Source organism: Apaloderma vittatum, unplaced genomic scaffold (genome assembly GCF_000703405.1).
Source record: "Apaloderma vittatum isolate BGI_N311 unplaced genomic scaffold, ASM70340v1 scaffold42619, whole genome shotgun sequence".
Lineage (NCBI taxonomy): Eukaryota > Metazoa > Chordata > Aves > Trogoniformes > Trogonidae > Apaloderma > Apaloderma vittatum.
Genome location: NW_009734332.1, coordinates 20,511 through 35,266, shown reverse-complemented (window position 1 = coordinate 35,266; position 14,756 = coordinate 20,511). Strand labels below are relative to the sequence as shown.

Here is a 14,756-nt window from a genome sequence, read left to right as displayed (position 1 = left end):
CATCCCATCCCATCCCATCCCATCCCATTCCGCAGGTGCTGAGCACTCAGCTGGAGAGGGAGCATCACCCAGCTGGAGTATTTAGAAAAAGAAGGGCAAGGTTGTTCTTTGCTGCCGAGTGACTTTTTAATAGAGTTGACTCACAGATACTTGCAGATGCACAAATCCTACTCTGGCAGAGAGGAAGCATTTGACCTCAGAGCCCTTTTGGGTCCCACAGAGGACATGAGCTCTGGGGCAGGGCTGAAGGAGTCCGAGGATAAGGCAATGCCCCACCTGCTGCTCTTTCCTACACATGTGTGACTGCTGTGAACATCCTCTGCAGTGCTGAGGGAGAACCTGTCTTATCCCAGCTAAGCCACAAAGCCACAGCCAGCTTTTCCCATCATACCATGCTTGGGAACTTCAAAGGGGATTGAAGAAAAGTGGTGCCAATTGAAACTTCTCCCTTGAAGAGCATCTGTCCTGAAAAGATTTAGGAAAACAGCTGTGGAGAAGCCTAGAGTGCATCTGTTTCCAGCTGGCATCAGCAGGCTCCATTGCCTAGGGGCACATTATCACAGAACTGAAAGAAAACAACTTGGGAACAAATCTTCAAGGGTGAACAGTGAGGAGGGAAGGAACCATCCGAAACTGGTGCCTGGAACTTTCCCTAGATGCAAGAGGGTAGATTCAGATATAAATCCAGGTTATCCTGGCCTGCTCTCAGCCCTGCCTTCTTCTGGTCCACACCAGCCATGCTAACTTGGACTCGCACTGATGCCTACACCTTCTGTGTCCCACTCAATCTGATTGAGCAGCACATGATGTAAGGAATGCCTTAGTTTAGAGCTGCCCAGGGGCTGGTCGGCAGGTCTGCTCCTACTGGCCCATCTGTGTTTATATAAATATGTGTCACTCAGCCACTGCTAGCCTTGATGGTTAATAAAACAAGTGGATCTGATAATGCGTGAAAATCCCAGCGGGTAAACAAACAGAAGGCGGAAACACTGGAGACTTGTACAATTGCCCTGCTCCATGTGGAGTGCCAACAATGCCTGAGCAAATGCAAAGGGCTTTGGGGCTCCTTTGCGCAGTCGGGGTCTGAAGCTCTCAGCTCCAGGTTGAGAGCGGGGCCAGCTCCACGGTCTGCTCCTGGTGCAGCGGGGCCATGGATGCCGCAGCAATGAGCATGGCAGAGGCCACTGAATGTTGCTGGTTTACTGTTGTTTTTCCTGTGCATGCATAGGATAGGAAAACCTCAAAATTCAAGAGCCTCATAGTTATGGAAGTGTTCGTGAGACTCTGATACTTTGGAAAAGACTGCCCATGATTCATGGACGCAAGCCACCGGAGCTGTACTTCCAGTCCTGCCTCAGGCACTGATGGCATTTTTCATGAATGCAGAAGTTTGAGCTGGGCCCAAGGGGCTGCGTCGCTGTTCCCAAGTGCATGTCACGGCCTCCAGAGCTCTCGTGTCTGATGACACGGTGCGAGTGCAGCACACTGTCTCCAAAATCATCTGCAGTGAGCTAGGCAGTGGGAGCTGGAAGAGAGCAAAGTCTGCAGGAAGATAAATCAGCTGCTGAAGACAAACACAGAGGGTCAGGTCTTCCCCACGCTTGGACAGAAATCCTGTCCTTAGCGCGTCTGAGCCATTGTGCCCTCCGATGGCACCTTATCTCACTTCCTCCTCACTGTCCCTTGCTGCCTGGATCCAGCTATTGGTGACAGTCACGGTCTGGCTGCGTTTAAAAGCATCTTCCCTGAAGAACTGCCCTGGCAGGGCTCTGGCAGAGGAGCTGCATGTGCCAACATGCCTGTTCCCAACTTGCATCCCAGAAGAACCCAGCTTCCCCTAATAGAGCAGATGATGCTGACAAAAAGCCATTTTTACCCCCACAGCTGTCTCTTGCGACGTCTTCTTTTTTCCCCATTTCTTTTTTTTTCTTTTCCCACATTCTTAAGTGACTTTCAGCTACTCTGGCAAACTTCCAAGTAGGGACTAGGCCTTCCTCTGAAAGGGGCTCTGATTTCACAGAAGGAAACTTCAAGTGTGGAATAAAAGCTTGTTTTGTTTGTAGTAAACAAGTGCAGTTATAGCAAGCTGTGGCGGCGTGTGTGTGCGCATGCATGTGCATATCCAAGCCTCCTGCTCCAGGGATCCTCAGCTACGTATAAATACACACGTGCACACCCTGACTGGGGATTTCTTGAAGTTCCTGGGCTTTTCCGTTTCTCTTTGGGCTGCTGGGGAGCAGGCTCTGCGGTTGGGATGAAGGGGCCGCAGGGTGCTGTGCAGAGCAAGGGAACCCCCTCTCACAGCAGCGGGGAAGGAAACAGCTGGCAGCTGGACAGAAGGCAGTCAGCTGAGCCTCCCCTTGTGCTCTCCTTGCTCTCTTTTTATCTCTGACTCCCTCCTGCTTTTCTCCTTCTCCTTTTCTTTCCAGTCTGCTCTCCTTCCCTTGTTCTCCTTCCCACTCCATTTATCACACCACAAGCCCCAGCCAGCAGCTACACTGAGCCAAGGGAACTCATCACATCCGTGTGTTTTCTTAATAGCTCTGGACCTTTTTAATAATGAGATGGAATAGGGAATAAATAGAGCCTTTCCCTCAGGGCCCTGCGCGGCTCCCTGTCCTGGCATCAGTACCAGTAGGGCAAAGTCTTGGGAGGGGGAGACCTTCTTGTGAGTGGCCCTATATCTTACAGCCTAGCATGGCCAGAGAGGTGGCCTGGGGAAGCGGACGAGCCTCTGCTTGCCCAGCAATTAGTGAAGCTGCTTGCCATTTCCTCGTGCCTGTTTTTCTCAAGGGATGGCTGTTCCTTCATGCCCAGCTGGCCGGGCCTCATGGCAGAGGCTACTGAGTGTTACTGGTTTGGTGACCAGACTTATTCTTACCTTCCCTGTCAGTCACACAGGGCAGCTAAATCCCCACCACGTTCACCTTGCTTGGCCCAAAGCTAACTCTCCTCTCTGCCCCTGTCTAGAGGCCAGCACCCCTTGGAGTGGTCGTGGCCCGGGGGCAAGGTGGACCCTGCCGGGAAGGAGAAGGAGACCAAGCTGGTGGCCTCAGCAGCCCCCAGCAGCAGCCGGGCATTCTTTTTGGGGAACTGGCACGAAGCCATACTGCAAAGTCCTGGTGCTGACGGAGACCCAGGCGAACGACACAGGTTACTACCGCTGCTACTACAAGTACATTGATGCCAAAATCGAAGGCACCACGGCAGTCAGCACCTACGTGTTTGTGAGAGGTAAGAGTCGTCGGGTGGTGCGCACCTTCAGGCTGAGGGAGCTCAGGGACAGCCTCTGCACCAGCACAGTATCAGAAAGATAAAAACCCAAGGTGCCCCCTCTGCTCCCCTGGCAGAACCTGGCTGCTGCAGGCTCAGGAAGGGGGCCAAGGGCTGGCTCCCTGCGCTTTGAGGAAACCAATATCCGTCCATTTCTTGGGGAATGGCAGCACTGCTTGGGATTCAATTATGTCCCGGCCTGGGGGCATTGCTCCAGCCGGACTGGAATGTAGGAATTTAAGGAGTGAGAGCCAGGCCTCAGAGACACTCCACTGCTAAAAAAAGCACAAGAGTTAGCTCCTGGGCAGCTGGAGGCTCTCCGAGATGCTCACAGCTAGGGATAATAATGTTCTGCAAAACCTGAGATTGAAAGAGTGATAGAAGGAGTGGTACAAACACACCTTGATGAGCTTGATGGCCCTGTGGCAGCTCCACAGTGGCAGATCCAGATGCTCCTCTCTGCACTGCACGGGGGCTGCCTGCGCAGGCAGGGTTATGAGACATATTTTTGGAGGAGAAGGGCTGCCCACCAGGCTTGCAGCTGGAACCTCAGCTCAGCAAGTGGCTGCAGGGCCAATACTTGGCTTGTCCATGCCCCAGGGGCTCCTCCTCCGACATCTCCCCCGCTGCTGGAAGTATTCTCCTGCAAGATAATTGAGGGCTGTCCCCTGGAAACAGTTGGCTGAGCTATTTCTCTTCCCACACCCATTTATTAGGTGGTGCAGTTGTCACAAGGCAAGCAGGTCATGACATACAAGATGCATTTTTCAGAAGGCCCAGGGCAGAGCCATATTTGCCTCTGCAACTATGCAGAGAAAAAATGCAGGAGCAAATCGGAAAAGATGGGCAGCTGCTGGAGAGGAATTGAAGTCTGTTTGGGCAGTTACCTCCTCTTTCCGTGGGCTCTGCTTGCCCATCCTAAAACAGGGCAGAGCTTCCCTGGATCCCAGACATGTTGTGAGGAGATGTCTGAGCTGAACAGGGCTCTTCACTCCTAGAGTGCTGTATCAGGAGGGAGGCAGAGCTTCTTACACACACTGAAAATCAGTACAACCTAACAAGCTTACATGCAAAGAGTGCTTTTGCAAGAGCCTGATTTTCTTCGTGATCCAGCAAATGCTACTTTGCCCCCTTGTCCTCCTTCTCTCACCTCCAGCCTCATCTGCAGCTCAGCAATGGCTCTTCTGTTTACCAGAGGGCAGCGAGTGTGCACGTGCAATGTAGCTTAGGGGCAATAAATCCCGTGCTGTCAGGGCCCAGGGGACTCCCAGTGCCTGTGGACAGCATGAGTGCAACAAATCCAGCCAACACCTCGTGGTGTTGCTGTACACACGGCTACACAGCACATGTTCGTACTCATTCCAGTCAGGCCATGCCCTGTTGCAGCTATCAAACGTCCAGGAAACCTCAGAATCTGCCTTTCCAGACAGGACGGGCTTTCAGGCAGGAGAAGGGACATGTCAGGAAAACCCAGGAATACGGTAACTGTAGCCATTGCAGAACATCCAGATAAAGCCCTGCCTTGGGCTGCAATGTGAAACTGTCCCTGGAGAGCCTGGAAGGGCTGATGTAAGTGTCAGGGATGTTTGAAGACAGCATGATCAGACCACAGGTTTATCCATCAACCTAATTGCTCGTGTTAAGAGCTTGGTGGAATTGCCAAGAACAAAGTATTTGTGCTTGGCTGGAAGAATGGGTTCTTCTGTATTTTACCTGCAGCTCAGTTCCCACATGAACTCTCCACACATATGTCTCATTTCCCATGTGTCTGGTTAGGTGTGTGTTTTATTACAGCTACAGATAGCACTGCAGACATACAGAATGCCTCATCAGGGTAGAATAGGATATGTAAAGCCTCCGTCTCATAAAGCTTAGCATGTATTGATGAAGAAGATGCTAAATTATTCCCACCTGAGCTATTAAGAGAGCCTTGTAGAAAATATGTGATGTGGTCGGAGAGGGGAGTTAGTGCATGAATCACAAGCTCATTGTCAGCAGGACCAGCCCAGTAAATCAGTTCTTGGCTGCCATACGGGCTTGGAGGGGACATCATAGTCTCTCATCTCTGGCAGTATTTGCCTCCCCTCTCTCACCTTCCCAGGGCTCAGGAGAGGAATGAGAAGCATGTTCATACTCGGAAACAAATCTGTGATTTCAGAAGACAGCAATCCTGTGACAGTACAAAACTCCAGGAAATAAAGATAAGAATTCTCTGGGCAATCTGTATTTTCCTCAGAGCTGACCAACATGTTTCCTGTGCATGACTTGTTTTACCTAAGCTATAGAAAAAGTCCTTCACCCAGAGTATGTCTTTGCACCATGACTATCACTGGAGAAACAGCTTTATAGATCAAAAATTAAGGGAATTCTCTTATGCAGTTAATAGTGTGAGCACTGCATTTGACTGAGTGGGAACCAATGTGATTTGAACAGCAGAATCCCCAAATAGGAATTATTACCAAATTAGTCTTTGACTTGTCATATGGGCAGCTTGAGGAGTTGGATAGCAGATAAGAGTCTCAAGTTGGACAAACAGGTGTCCTCATGCTGCAGTCCCTTCTGGGACAATGGTTTTGCTGCAGTCCAACTGAATAAAGAGTAACTTTTAAGGCCACTGGCATCATTTGGTTTGAGTCCAGCATACCAGAAGCCATAAAATCTCCTCTAGCAGGTCCCTGGGTCAGCCCCATGTCTCTCAGATGGGGACTCACCACCTCCCTATGAAGTCTCCTTCACCCAGGGGACAATATCCATGCACAAAGTGAGTCATGATCACATGCTGAGTGGATATTTCCAGAGACATGACTCTTACAGAGGAAAGACACTGGCAACACCAGCCATCGGAGACCCTAGGGACCAGTCTCTATTCAGAGCATCCTGTGAGGCATACGTCCCTGTGGAACTGAGCAGGCAGGAGCTGATACTACGAAGAAATTATCCATCAGTGAGGCACTGCCAGAGGACACCAAGGCTGCTGCCTTGCAACTTGTTGTATCTTCCAATTTTGTCTTCATCTTATTTAGTCAAGCTAGGTGGCTGCTGTTTTATACCTGGTTTGGGAGAGCCCAGAGAGTAGAAAAAATGTCAAACCAAAAGCGCTGCCAAGCAGACGGGTGAGCAGGTGCCTCAGCAACAGCTGGCATGAGGCGCTGCAAGACAAACCTCAATTTTCCTACCTTCTGGCCAGCCATGGCATGTTGTACAAGTGTGTTTTGCCTCTTGGCCTCACCGACTCTTTCCAATATATCTGAGAAAGAAACAGAAATGGGATCCGTGCTGCCCTGTCAGCTTACCTTGTCTTTGGGATCAGTTTGGTCTTTGTGCTCTGTGTCTGGGTGGTACCTGGTGTGATGGGTCAGGGCCACGGCACATCTGCTTTATATGCTGCCATCAACGCTTTCCACCATACAGCCCTGCTTGGGCTTTTCTCGTTTGACACAGGCGATGCAGTGAGCAAGACGGGGTAGCCTCTTCTACAAACACTCTGCTTCTTGCTGGTAGCTCCACGTGGAGTTTAGCGTAACGTCCCTGGCCTTATTAAGTAGTTTTGCTGATTAATTTTGGGTGGTTTCATTCTTCCTGTCAATATTTGTGCTTGCAGCAGTTGGGAGGCAGCGGGGTGGCAGCCCTGGAAATCTCAGATCATCTGTTTATCTGCCGGCCGGGATGGCTGCAGGATGACATCTGCATACCATTCCGCTGCGGATCACTTCCTCGCCCTGGAAGGTCGCGCTGCCTGCGGCTGCACCAGGGCAGCACAGCCCCACGCTGGCTCTGCCGCAGGCCATGCACAGGCACCAGCTGGGCAGGCTCTGAGCCCAGATTGAGACCCACTGGTTACACCCACTGGTTTCAAAAAGGGTCCAACCCAGGTAGAGAGGCCTTGAGGGGTCCAGGAAAGGTGAGGTCATTTCCCGCACTGCCCAAATGTCACACAAGCACTGCTCCACTGGCATGGTGCTTGGTGCTGAGGAGCCCAGGTGCTCGCCTTGGCTGCTCCTTTTTCATTCCCAAGCTTCAGGTGTCTCCTCTGACTGTTGTAGATGGGGCCATCCAGCTCAACACTGCTCACTCTGGCAAGCTTATGCTGCGGTAAAGAAAGCCTACTTTTCTTGCGGCTGGTCCCTTCTCACAGTTCTTTTCTTTCCTCTGTTTAGTTGTTTTTCTCCTTTTATCTCTTCTCCAGATTTTGAACAGCCGTTTATCAACAAGCCAGAGACCCTCCTCATCAGCAAGAAGGAGAATACTTGGGTACCATGCCTTGTGTCCATCCCGGATCTTAACGTCACGCTGCTATCGGTGAGAGCTCAGCCAGCGGGAGACTCCGGACCTAGATGTATTGCATTTGTTCTGCATTTGTAATTGCCTGAGTGGAAGCAGGACAGACACTGCCAGGAATGGAAAATGCATGGGATACATTTTCCATGGAAAGTACAAGCCACTGGCTTCCTTGTTTTATTTGCTAGTTGAAGCTGTGCTGTCTAGTTCCGTTGGGCAGACCCCATGGGTTTCCTGCCAACCTTACTTCTCTTCCCGGAGCTCTATGAAAGAAAACAAGACTTTGTTTTAAACCCGTTTCCCCACAGCATCCCCTGTTTGCTCTGGTCTCTGTGATCTACAAACCTTCTAGGTGGTCACCATCCCCACAAGGCGTAAGGCTGCAGCCCTGGGGCTGATGACTAAAAACAACTCTGTTATCAGTTTGTTTGTGCCTTTTTTTTTCTTTTTCTTTTTCTTTTTTTTTTTTTACAATGCAAATACATCCTTCCAGGATGAGTGTTACTATTGTACAATGGCCTCCAGGGACACTCTTGGGGCCAGGGACCTTTCCCTTGCCCGGGAAGGACACTACCCAAGGTCAGCACTCATCCCGGTGGGGCTGATGTTTGGGACATCAGCATCAGTTTCCTTAGCTATCACTAGAAGTTTCCATTCCTGGAAGTCTCTGGCCCGCTCTGCAGACGCAGAGGCTCACGGTGCAGGATACGGCTGCTCAGGGTATAGGGGAGGCTGTGATTCCTAGAAGACAAACGCTCAGGGGATGAGGGCAGGAGGCCAGCACAGCATGATGCTGCATCTTCCCACAAAAGGGATGTGTTAGCCAGCGTAAAACCTGGAAGGGGTGTGAATGTTGTTGCCCTCTTATTTCAGTTGGCAAATTGTTGATTTTTCCAGCAAAATTCCCTCATCCACCCTGACGGCAAAAGCACTTTCTGGGACAACAAGAAGGGGGTTCAGGTACCCACACACTTGATCAGGGATGCCTTGTTTGTCCAGTGTGAGACTGTCATCAACAAGAAGATCTTGAAATCCAGTTTCTTCATCATCCATATAGCAGGTGAATGTTTGGGAAGGTGCAGGGGGGCAGTGTGGATGACTGAAGTCCATCAGTGTGTCTCAGGGGATTGTTATGGTCCTCTCTGCATGGTGCTTATATCTCCTCCACTCTGTGCCAGACAGAGATACATCCAGCAGCAGGAGGTCATAGCGAAGCCTTCTGTAGCTGCATGGTCTGAGTCAAAGAGTTAATAGATCAGAAATGTCTTTTTATTGCCTCTTTCTCATCAGGGAGTGAGCTGTACGACATCCAGCTGTATCCCAAGAAAGCCATGGAGCTGTTAGTGGGAGAGAAGCTGGTCTTGAACTGCACAGTGTGGGCCGAGTTCAACTCTGGCGTCCGCTTCCAGTGGACTTACCCTGGCAAACAGGTACCGGCAAACAGAGCAGCTCTCTGTGTACTAAACCACTTCCCTCTCAGTTGTGTCCTCCTGCCCCTTCATTGTTCCTCACATCATTGGCAGGGCTCTGCTTCATGATCTTAACCATGGTGTGCCCTGGACATCTTAGTCAGAGTGTTTTCCCATTTTCGTCTCTTGCAGCAGAAAGCAGAGGGAAGACCCCTTCTCTTGGCAGAAAGCATCCTCCCTGCTGAGGTGTTATTGCTCTGGGGATCTCCCAGGCAAACACTAGCTTTGCTTCCATCAGTGTAAATCCAGACCAAACATCACGGGCTTTAAAAAGAGCTATTCTAGCCACACAGCCCTGGTTATACTAAGCACCTGCAAGGGAGTCTTTTACCTGCTGTAGCCTCTGGTTCTTGTGAACAGCAAGACAGGGTAATCCCCTGAGGGCATCACTCTGTTCATGTACCTATAGAGCTTCCAGCCTGGTTGCTGGCCTGCAGATCAGAGCAAAACTTGGGCTAAACTCTTGCTTCAGGCGATCAGTCGCACAGGGCTTACTGCGTTTCCGCCCCTATGGATGGCAGTCCATGGTGGAGATGCCTGTCCAGGGAGAGGCAAGTACTGGGCAACAACAAGTGCAGCCACGAGGAGCCCATCTGCACAGCTCCACCCCATTGATGTCTTTCTCTCTGTTGTCTCCCACAGACTCAGCGGGCGGTGATGGAGCCCGAGCGCCGGTCCCTGCAGACACACACGGAGCTCTCCAGTATCTTGACCCTCAACAATGTCAGCCAGCAGGACCTGGGCAAGTACTCATGCACTGCCACCAACGGCGCCCAGATGCTGGAGGAGAGCACTGATGTCATTGTGCATGGTACGGCACCTTCCACTCCCTCGCAGAGCCACAGACAGAGCCAAGTTGCAAGCAGAGCAGTCCCCAGATTGTTTAGGCAGGGCTTGGACCAAGGCTTGGTAGAGGGACTCCTGCACTTTCACCCCACTCTGCTTTAGTGAGACCCAGCCTTCCTCCAGTCTCTCAGCCCTTCTCCATCCCAGCACTGCACTGGGAGCAAAATCACATTTGGCGAGGTGCCAAGATGATAGGGAGAGAGATGCAAACAGTAAATTGGCCTAAATGCCAGTGAGCACACGGGTCTCATGCTCTGGGAACAGGCATGTGGAAGAGAGGTTGGAGATCCTGTGGGTGGACTAGACAATAGTGGATTTTGATTATTTTGACTTCGTCATTGCAGAAAAGTAGTCATTTTCAACTACACTGACACAATACCCCTGCCAAGAGCAGCCGAGCTTGGTGACAGCCTGTCCCTTTGTGCTCTCCTCCATGCTCACCATTTTCTTGCAGAAAAGCCCTTCATCAACGTGGAGTGGAAGAAGGGCCCAGTGATAGAAGCCACTGCAGGAGACGAAGCTGTGAAGCTGCCAGTGAAAGTCGTGGCTTACCCCCCACCAGACTTCCAGTGGTAACGCACCTTTCTTAGCCTGAGCCACCTACTTCTCTCCTCTTTCACTCTGTTAAGTAGGAAACCCTAACCTGACCTCCTTGCCAGGCCCCTCTGTGGCCAAGATTGTCCCAAATAAAAATTTGTCCCACTCATGGGGCTCATTTCCCTCACCTAACCTGGCTCTCAGCTGCACATCTTGGGATGGGAGGAGGTGAGGTGTAAGGAAGAAACATCTAAGGTCCTGGCATGGCTTGGCACCTCTGTGCTGACTGGAGGGGCCAAGTCAACCTCCTGCAGGAGCTGTCCCTCTCATCCCCCTGCAGCAGGGATCACAGCTGCCCAGAAGAGCCCAGACATTGGGCCAGGTTGTGTCCTGCGCCATGCTGCACTTCTGCCAGAGCTGGCAGGGAGCTGGGAGCTTCGCACCTGCACGCTGCTCAGGGCTGTGCTATGGCATCTCTGACCCCACACACACCCGTATGAGACAATGCACAGACCCGTAACTTGGGTCCAGGGAAAGCCCAGGAGTCTCTCCAGAGACATCCCGAGAGCCAGCAAAGGGTGCCCTGGCTGTGCTCTTGTGGTGACCAGCAAACCCCTGCCCAGCTGCCAGTGGGACACTTCCTCCCCATGGCTGCATTTTCTTTCTGCCTCCCTGCAGGTACAAGGACGGGAAGCTAATTCCCAAGCAATCTCAATCTTCAATGCAGATCAAGGATGTGTCAGAGCAGCATGCTGGGACATACACACTGGTTCTGCGGAACAGGCTGGCAGGGCTGGAGAAGAACATCAGCCTCCAGTTAATCGTGAATGGTAAGGGAGGGGGTCAGGGCTGAGGCTGAGGGGAGAGCCTTTGCACTGCTCCAAGACCAAGTACCCATTGCTGTCCTAAAGCCATTGGTAACCGTGTCATCTTCTCCCCCATTGCTGAGGGATGCTCTAATTACAGTGAGGCCGGTTCCTTGTGGCCTGTGTGATATGACAAGATGTTGTTCCTGATTCCGTCACTCTGGGCAGGATATGTGTTTGCACAGGGTCCATTTCTCAACTGCAGATGGAGATACTGCTGAGAGTGACCCTGACTGATGTGGACTTGAACGCAGCGCAGCTGCAACACACACTGAGCCTGGAGCTGGAGCTATTCCTCTGAGACAGAAGCTCCTAGAGAGTTTTTGCCCAGCAGAAACAGGTCCCTGTTGTGCCGGCACCAGCTGCAAGCACAAAAAGTTCTGGAAGGGCACTGCTGCTTGTAGCCCTATGCTGGCAGCTTCCAGACAGTGCTTTGAGCCTTGCAGCGTCCAGAGAGTCACACTGCATGGAAGGGATAAATGATGGCACTCGATTCTGCCTAAGCATAACCTGTTCTGCCTTGCAGGCCTGAGCCCCCCTCAAGAGCTGCACTGAGAGCCATAGCGTTTTAGAGCCCAGTTTCTTTGTAGACGGGCCTGGGGTGGGCTGTGCCTGGCCTGGGGATGCAGCATCTGAGCCTGTGGGTGCTCACATTGTCACTCTGATCCTTGCAGTTCCTCCGCGCATCCATGAGAAGGAAGCCTCTTCCCCAAGCATCTACTCCCGGAGGAGTCCCCAGGCCCTCACCTGCACAGTCTATGGCATCCCGGCGCCGGAGGTGATCCAGTGGCAGTGGAGGCCGTGGACACCCTGTCGGATGTTCTCCCGACGCAGCCTGTAAGTGCCACTTCTTCCAACACTTGCGTCTTACCAGGCCCCCAACAAGGCATTATGGGCTCCTTGGGCACTGTGGCGGTATCCCAGACCCTGTCTTGCTTTTGCTCTCCCAGCCACAACGTGGCAAGAGAAGGGCAGCGCCGACTGATAGCTTGGAGCACTGTACACCCACTCTCCCTGTGGGGAGGCAGAGTAGAGCCCACTGGAGACACTTGTGCTCTGTGTGGACGTTCTGCTCAGCTTGCGTGGTACCAGACACCAAGGGCTGCCACAGCTTCCCATGGGTCTTTGGACATCTGCATCCATCAGAGGATGTCCATGGCCTGGCCACACCTCACAGGACCTGCTATAAGACCATTGACCAATGTGCTAATGGGGAAGCTGTGGTAGATTGTAGAAGAAATTGTCACAGTTTCTTGATGTGACTCTGAGACAGCAGCTGGGGCTTAGTCCATTTCTGTTGTAAGGTCCTTGTGATTTTTTTGGTCCTTCGCCTTCTGCTGGGTAATGATGGAAACAAAAGTACTCATAGACAGGGGAGCAGAACTGCTGCATGCAAGGGAGAGAATCCAGGGAAAGCACTAGATCTCTGCCAGCTGCCGGGAGGGTTTACCATCGCTGTGTGTGCTGGCAGCACCAATAAGTAGGCAGGAAGGGTGCAGCACCCTGGGCAGCACCAGGCAAGGCTGAAGTTGCATTTTTTAGTGGCAGCTTCACAGGAAGAAGGAAAAAGGATGCTGGGGAGTTGTAGCCAGAGCAGTCAGGGTGGAGGACATCAGGGTGCCTGGAGGAAGCCAGGTCCCGCAGCCCCGTGCCGGCTGTTGCCAAGCCAGGGATGCCAGAGAGCTCTCCATCACATGCAAGTGCACTGTGGCCCTGTCAGGAAGCAGAGGGGCCCATGAATTATGAGCACTGTCTCCCAAGGCCACCATATTTCTGCCTAGCATAGCTCCAAAGGATGCAGGAGGCTTCTTTCGAGCTTCCTGTTGTTTACACAGCTCGATGATGTGCTTGTCCTGCTGAGCAGTCTGCCCCGCACTGCAAGCACACACCCTTGCCACTGCTCTCGGGCTCTCAGCTCCCCCCTGCTTCCCTGGCCCTGTAAGCCCACTCCCTCCACTCCTCCCACCCTGGATTCTGGGCAGACCCTCCCATCTGCCTGTCCCACCTGCATTTCAGAAACACCCTGCCAGGCTCCAGAATCCAAATCCTCAACAGATTTGGACACTTCTCCCCACTCACTTGTCTCAGCCCACAGAGATACCACCATGCTGCTGTCGGACACCAGCAGCACCTCTGCCTGGAATAATTCCCTCCTGGATTTGTTGAATTGGGCAGCTGGAGCACCCTTGAGTGTGGCAGCCTCTGCTCTCCAGGCTGGCATCCAGCCAGCCCGTGACATCCCTGACTCACAGTTCCAGCAGGGGTTTAAGGCCTTGTTGCTCAGCAAAGTGGCATCAAGAGCTGCCCCCGGGAACACATGAAGGGATTTCACCCCTGCCTTTCTCCACCCCTAGCAGGGAAGTGTGAAACCACAGGCCTGGCGGTGGAGACACTGCCTGGGACACGGTATTCGTTCCCTGCCTCAGTTTTCCCATCCGCAGAGAGTTTGCCTCACTAGTGATTGCAGAGCACTCTTGTAAACCACATTAGAACTGTGTAACCAAGAGATCCAGGAGAATTTGCAGAATCAGAAAACGGGGGCATCAATTCTCAGACACGAAGCTATTTTTGCTGCCTTTTTCCCAGCTGACCCTCTCTTCATCTTTCTCTTCTTCCTCCTGTTCCTCCCTGACTGCTGGATTAGTAATAGCAGGCACCGGGCAGCAAGGCGCCATCAGCGGGACCGCATGCCCGAGTGCAAGGACTGGAAAGACGTGTCACAGCAGGACGCAGTGAACCCCATCGAGAGCATTGACACCTGGGTGGAGTTCGTGGAGGGGCGAAACAAGGTGAGATTGTAGCCCCCAAACCCATCCTGGAGCGGCGAGCCGGAGGCAGGAACTCAGAGGGGTCCTTTGCGATCAGCCAGCAAAAGTGACCTGGAAATGAGCCTGGCAGAGCCAGATTTGGGGGAGGGCTTCACACCTCTGCTTCTAAAGTAAACCAGCAGCAGCAGTTCCCGGCTCTGGGGCTCCGCAGTACCAGGCAGCCCCAGGGCAAGGGAGAGCTGTCAGCTTTGAGAAATTACCCCGCGGCCAGAGAGGCTCCCGCTGGGGGTGACTGCCCGGGAGGGGTTCTACTGAACACAAGGCACCCAGCTAGGGAGGGCACGGGGCTGTGTGGGCTCCCGTGGCCATTTCTGAGCACTCTTGCATGAGCTATTCTGGGAGAGTCAAACCCTGCAGAGCAGCCTGGGCAGCTGGGAAGGGACAACAGGAGTCATAGACTGACCAGGAAATCTCTGGCCTGGGCAACATGCACATGTGTGGGGTGAGGCTGGTATGGAGATGCTGGCGTCCATCTGCTGCACGTTTGTGAGGGAGAGGAGCACGTGTGCCCCACAGAGCCCACTTCTCCATCACAGCGTTTCCTCTCTGGAAGGAACAGCTCTCCCTCGTTGTAGCGAGTGACCTGCAAACAGCCAGACCTTGCTGGCTCCCTGTTTCTTTCTGTGTCTCTGGTAGCCGCGAGTGTCAGGGCTGCGCCA

The 14,756-nt window shown here is 52.6% G+C and overlaps 1 protein-coding gene across 1 annotated transcript in view; it reads left to right on the top strand.

Moving 5' to 3' along the window:
* The first annotated feature begins 2,974 nt into the window (after positions 1-2,974).
* FLT4 (fms-related tyrosine kinase 4) overlaps positions 2,975-14,756 on the top strand; it is a 27,855-nt gene continuing 16,073 nt past the window's right edge. The window contains 9 exon segments of the mRNA XM_009876204.1: positions 2,975-3,234; positions 7,460-7,572; positions 8,449-8,611; positions 8,842-8,981; positions 9,663-9,831; positions 10,321-10,438; positions 11,082-11,233; positions 11,944-12,106; positions 13,914-14,058. Coding sequence (XP_009874506.1) covers positions 8,883-8,981; positions 9,663-9,831; positions 10,321-10,438; positions 11,082-11,233; positions 11,944-12,106; positions 13,914-14,058 — 846 coding nt within the window. The 5' untranslated portion in view covers positions 2,975-3,234; positions 7,460-7,572; positions 8,449-8,611; positions 8,842-8,882.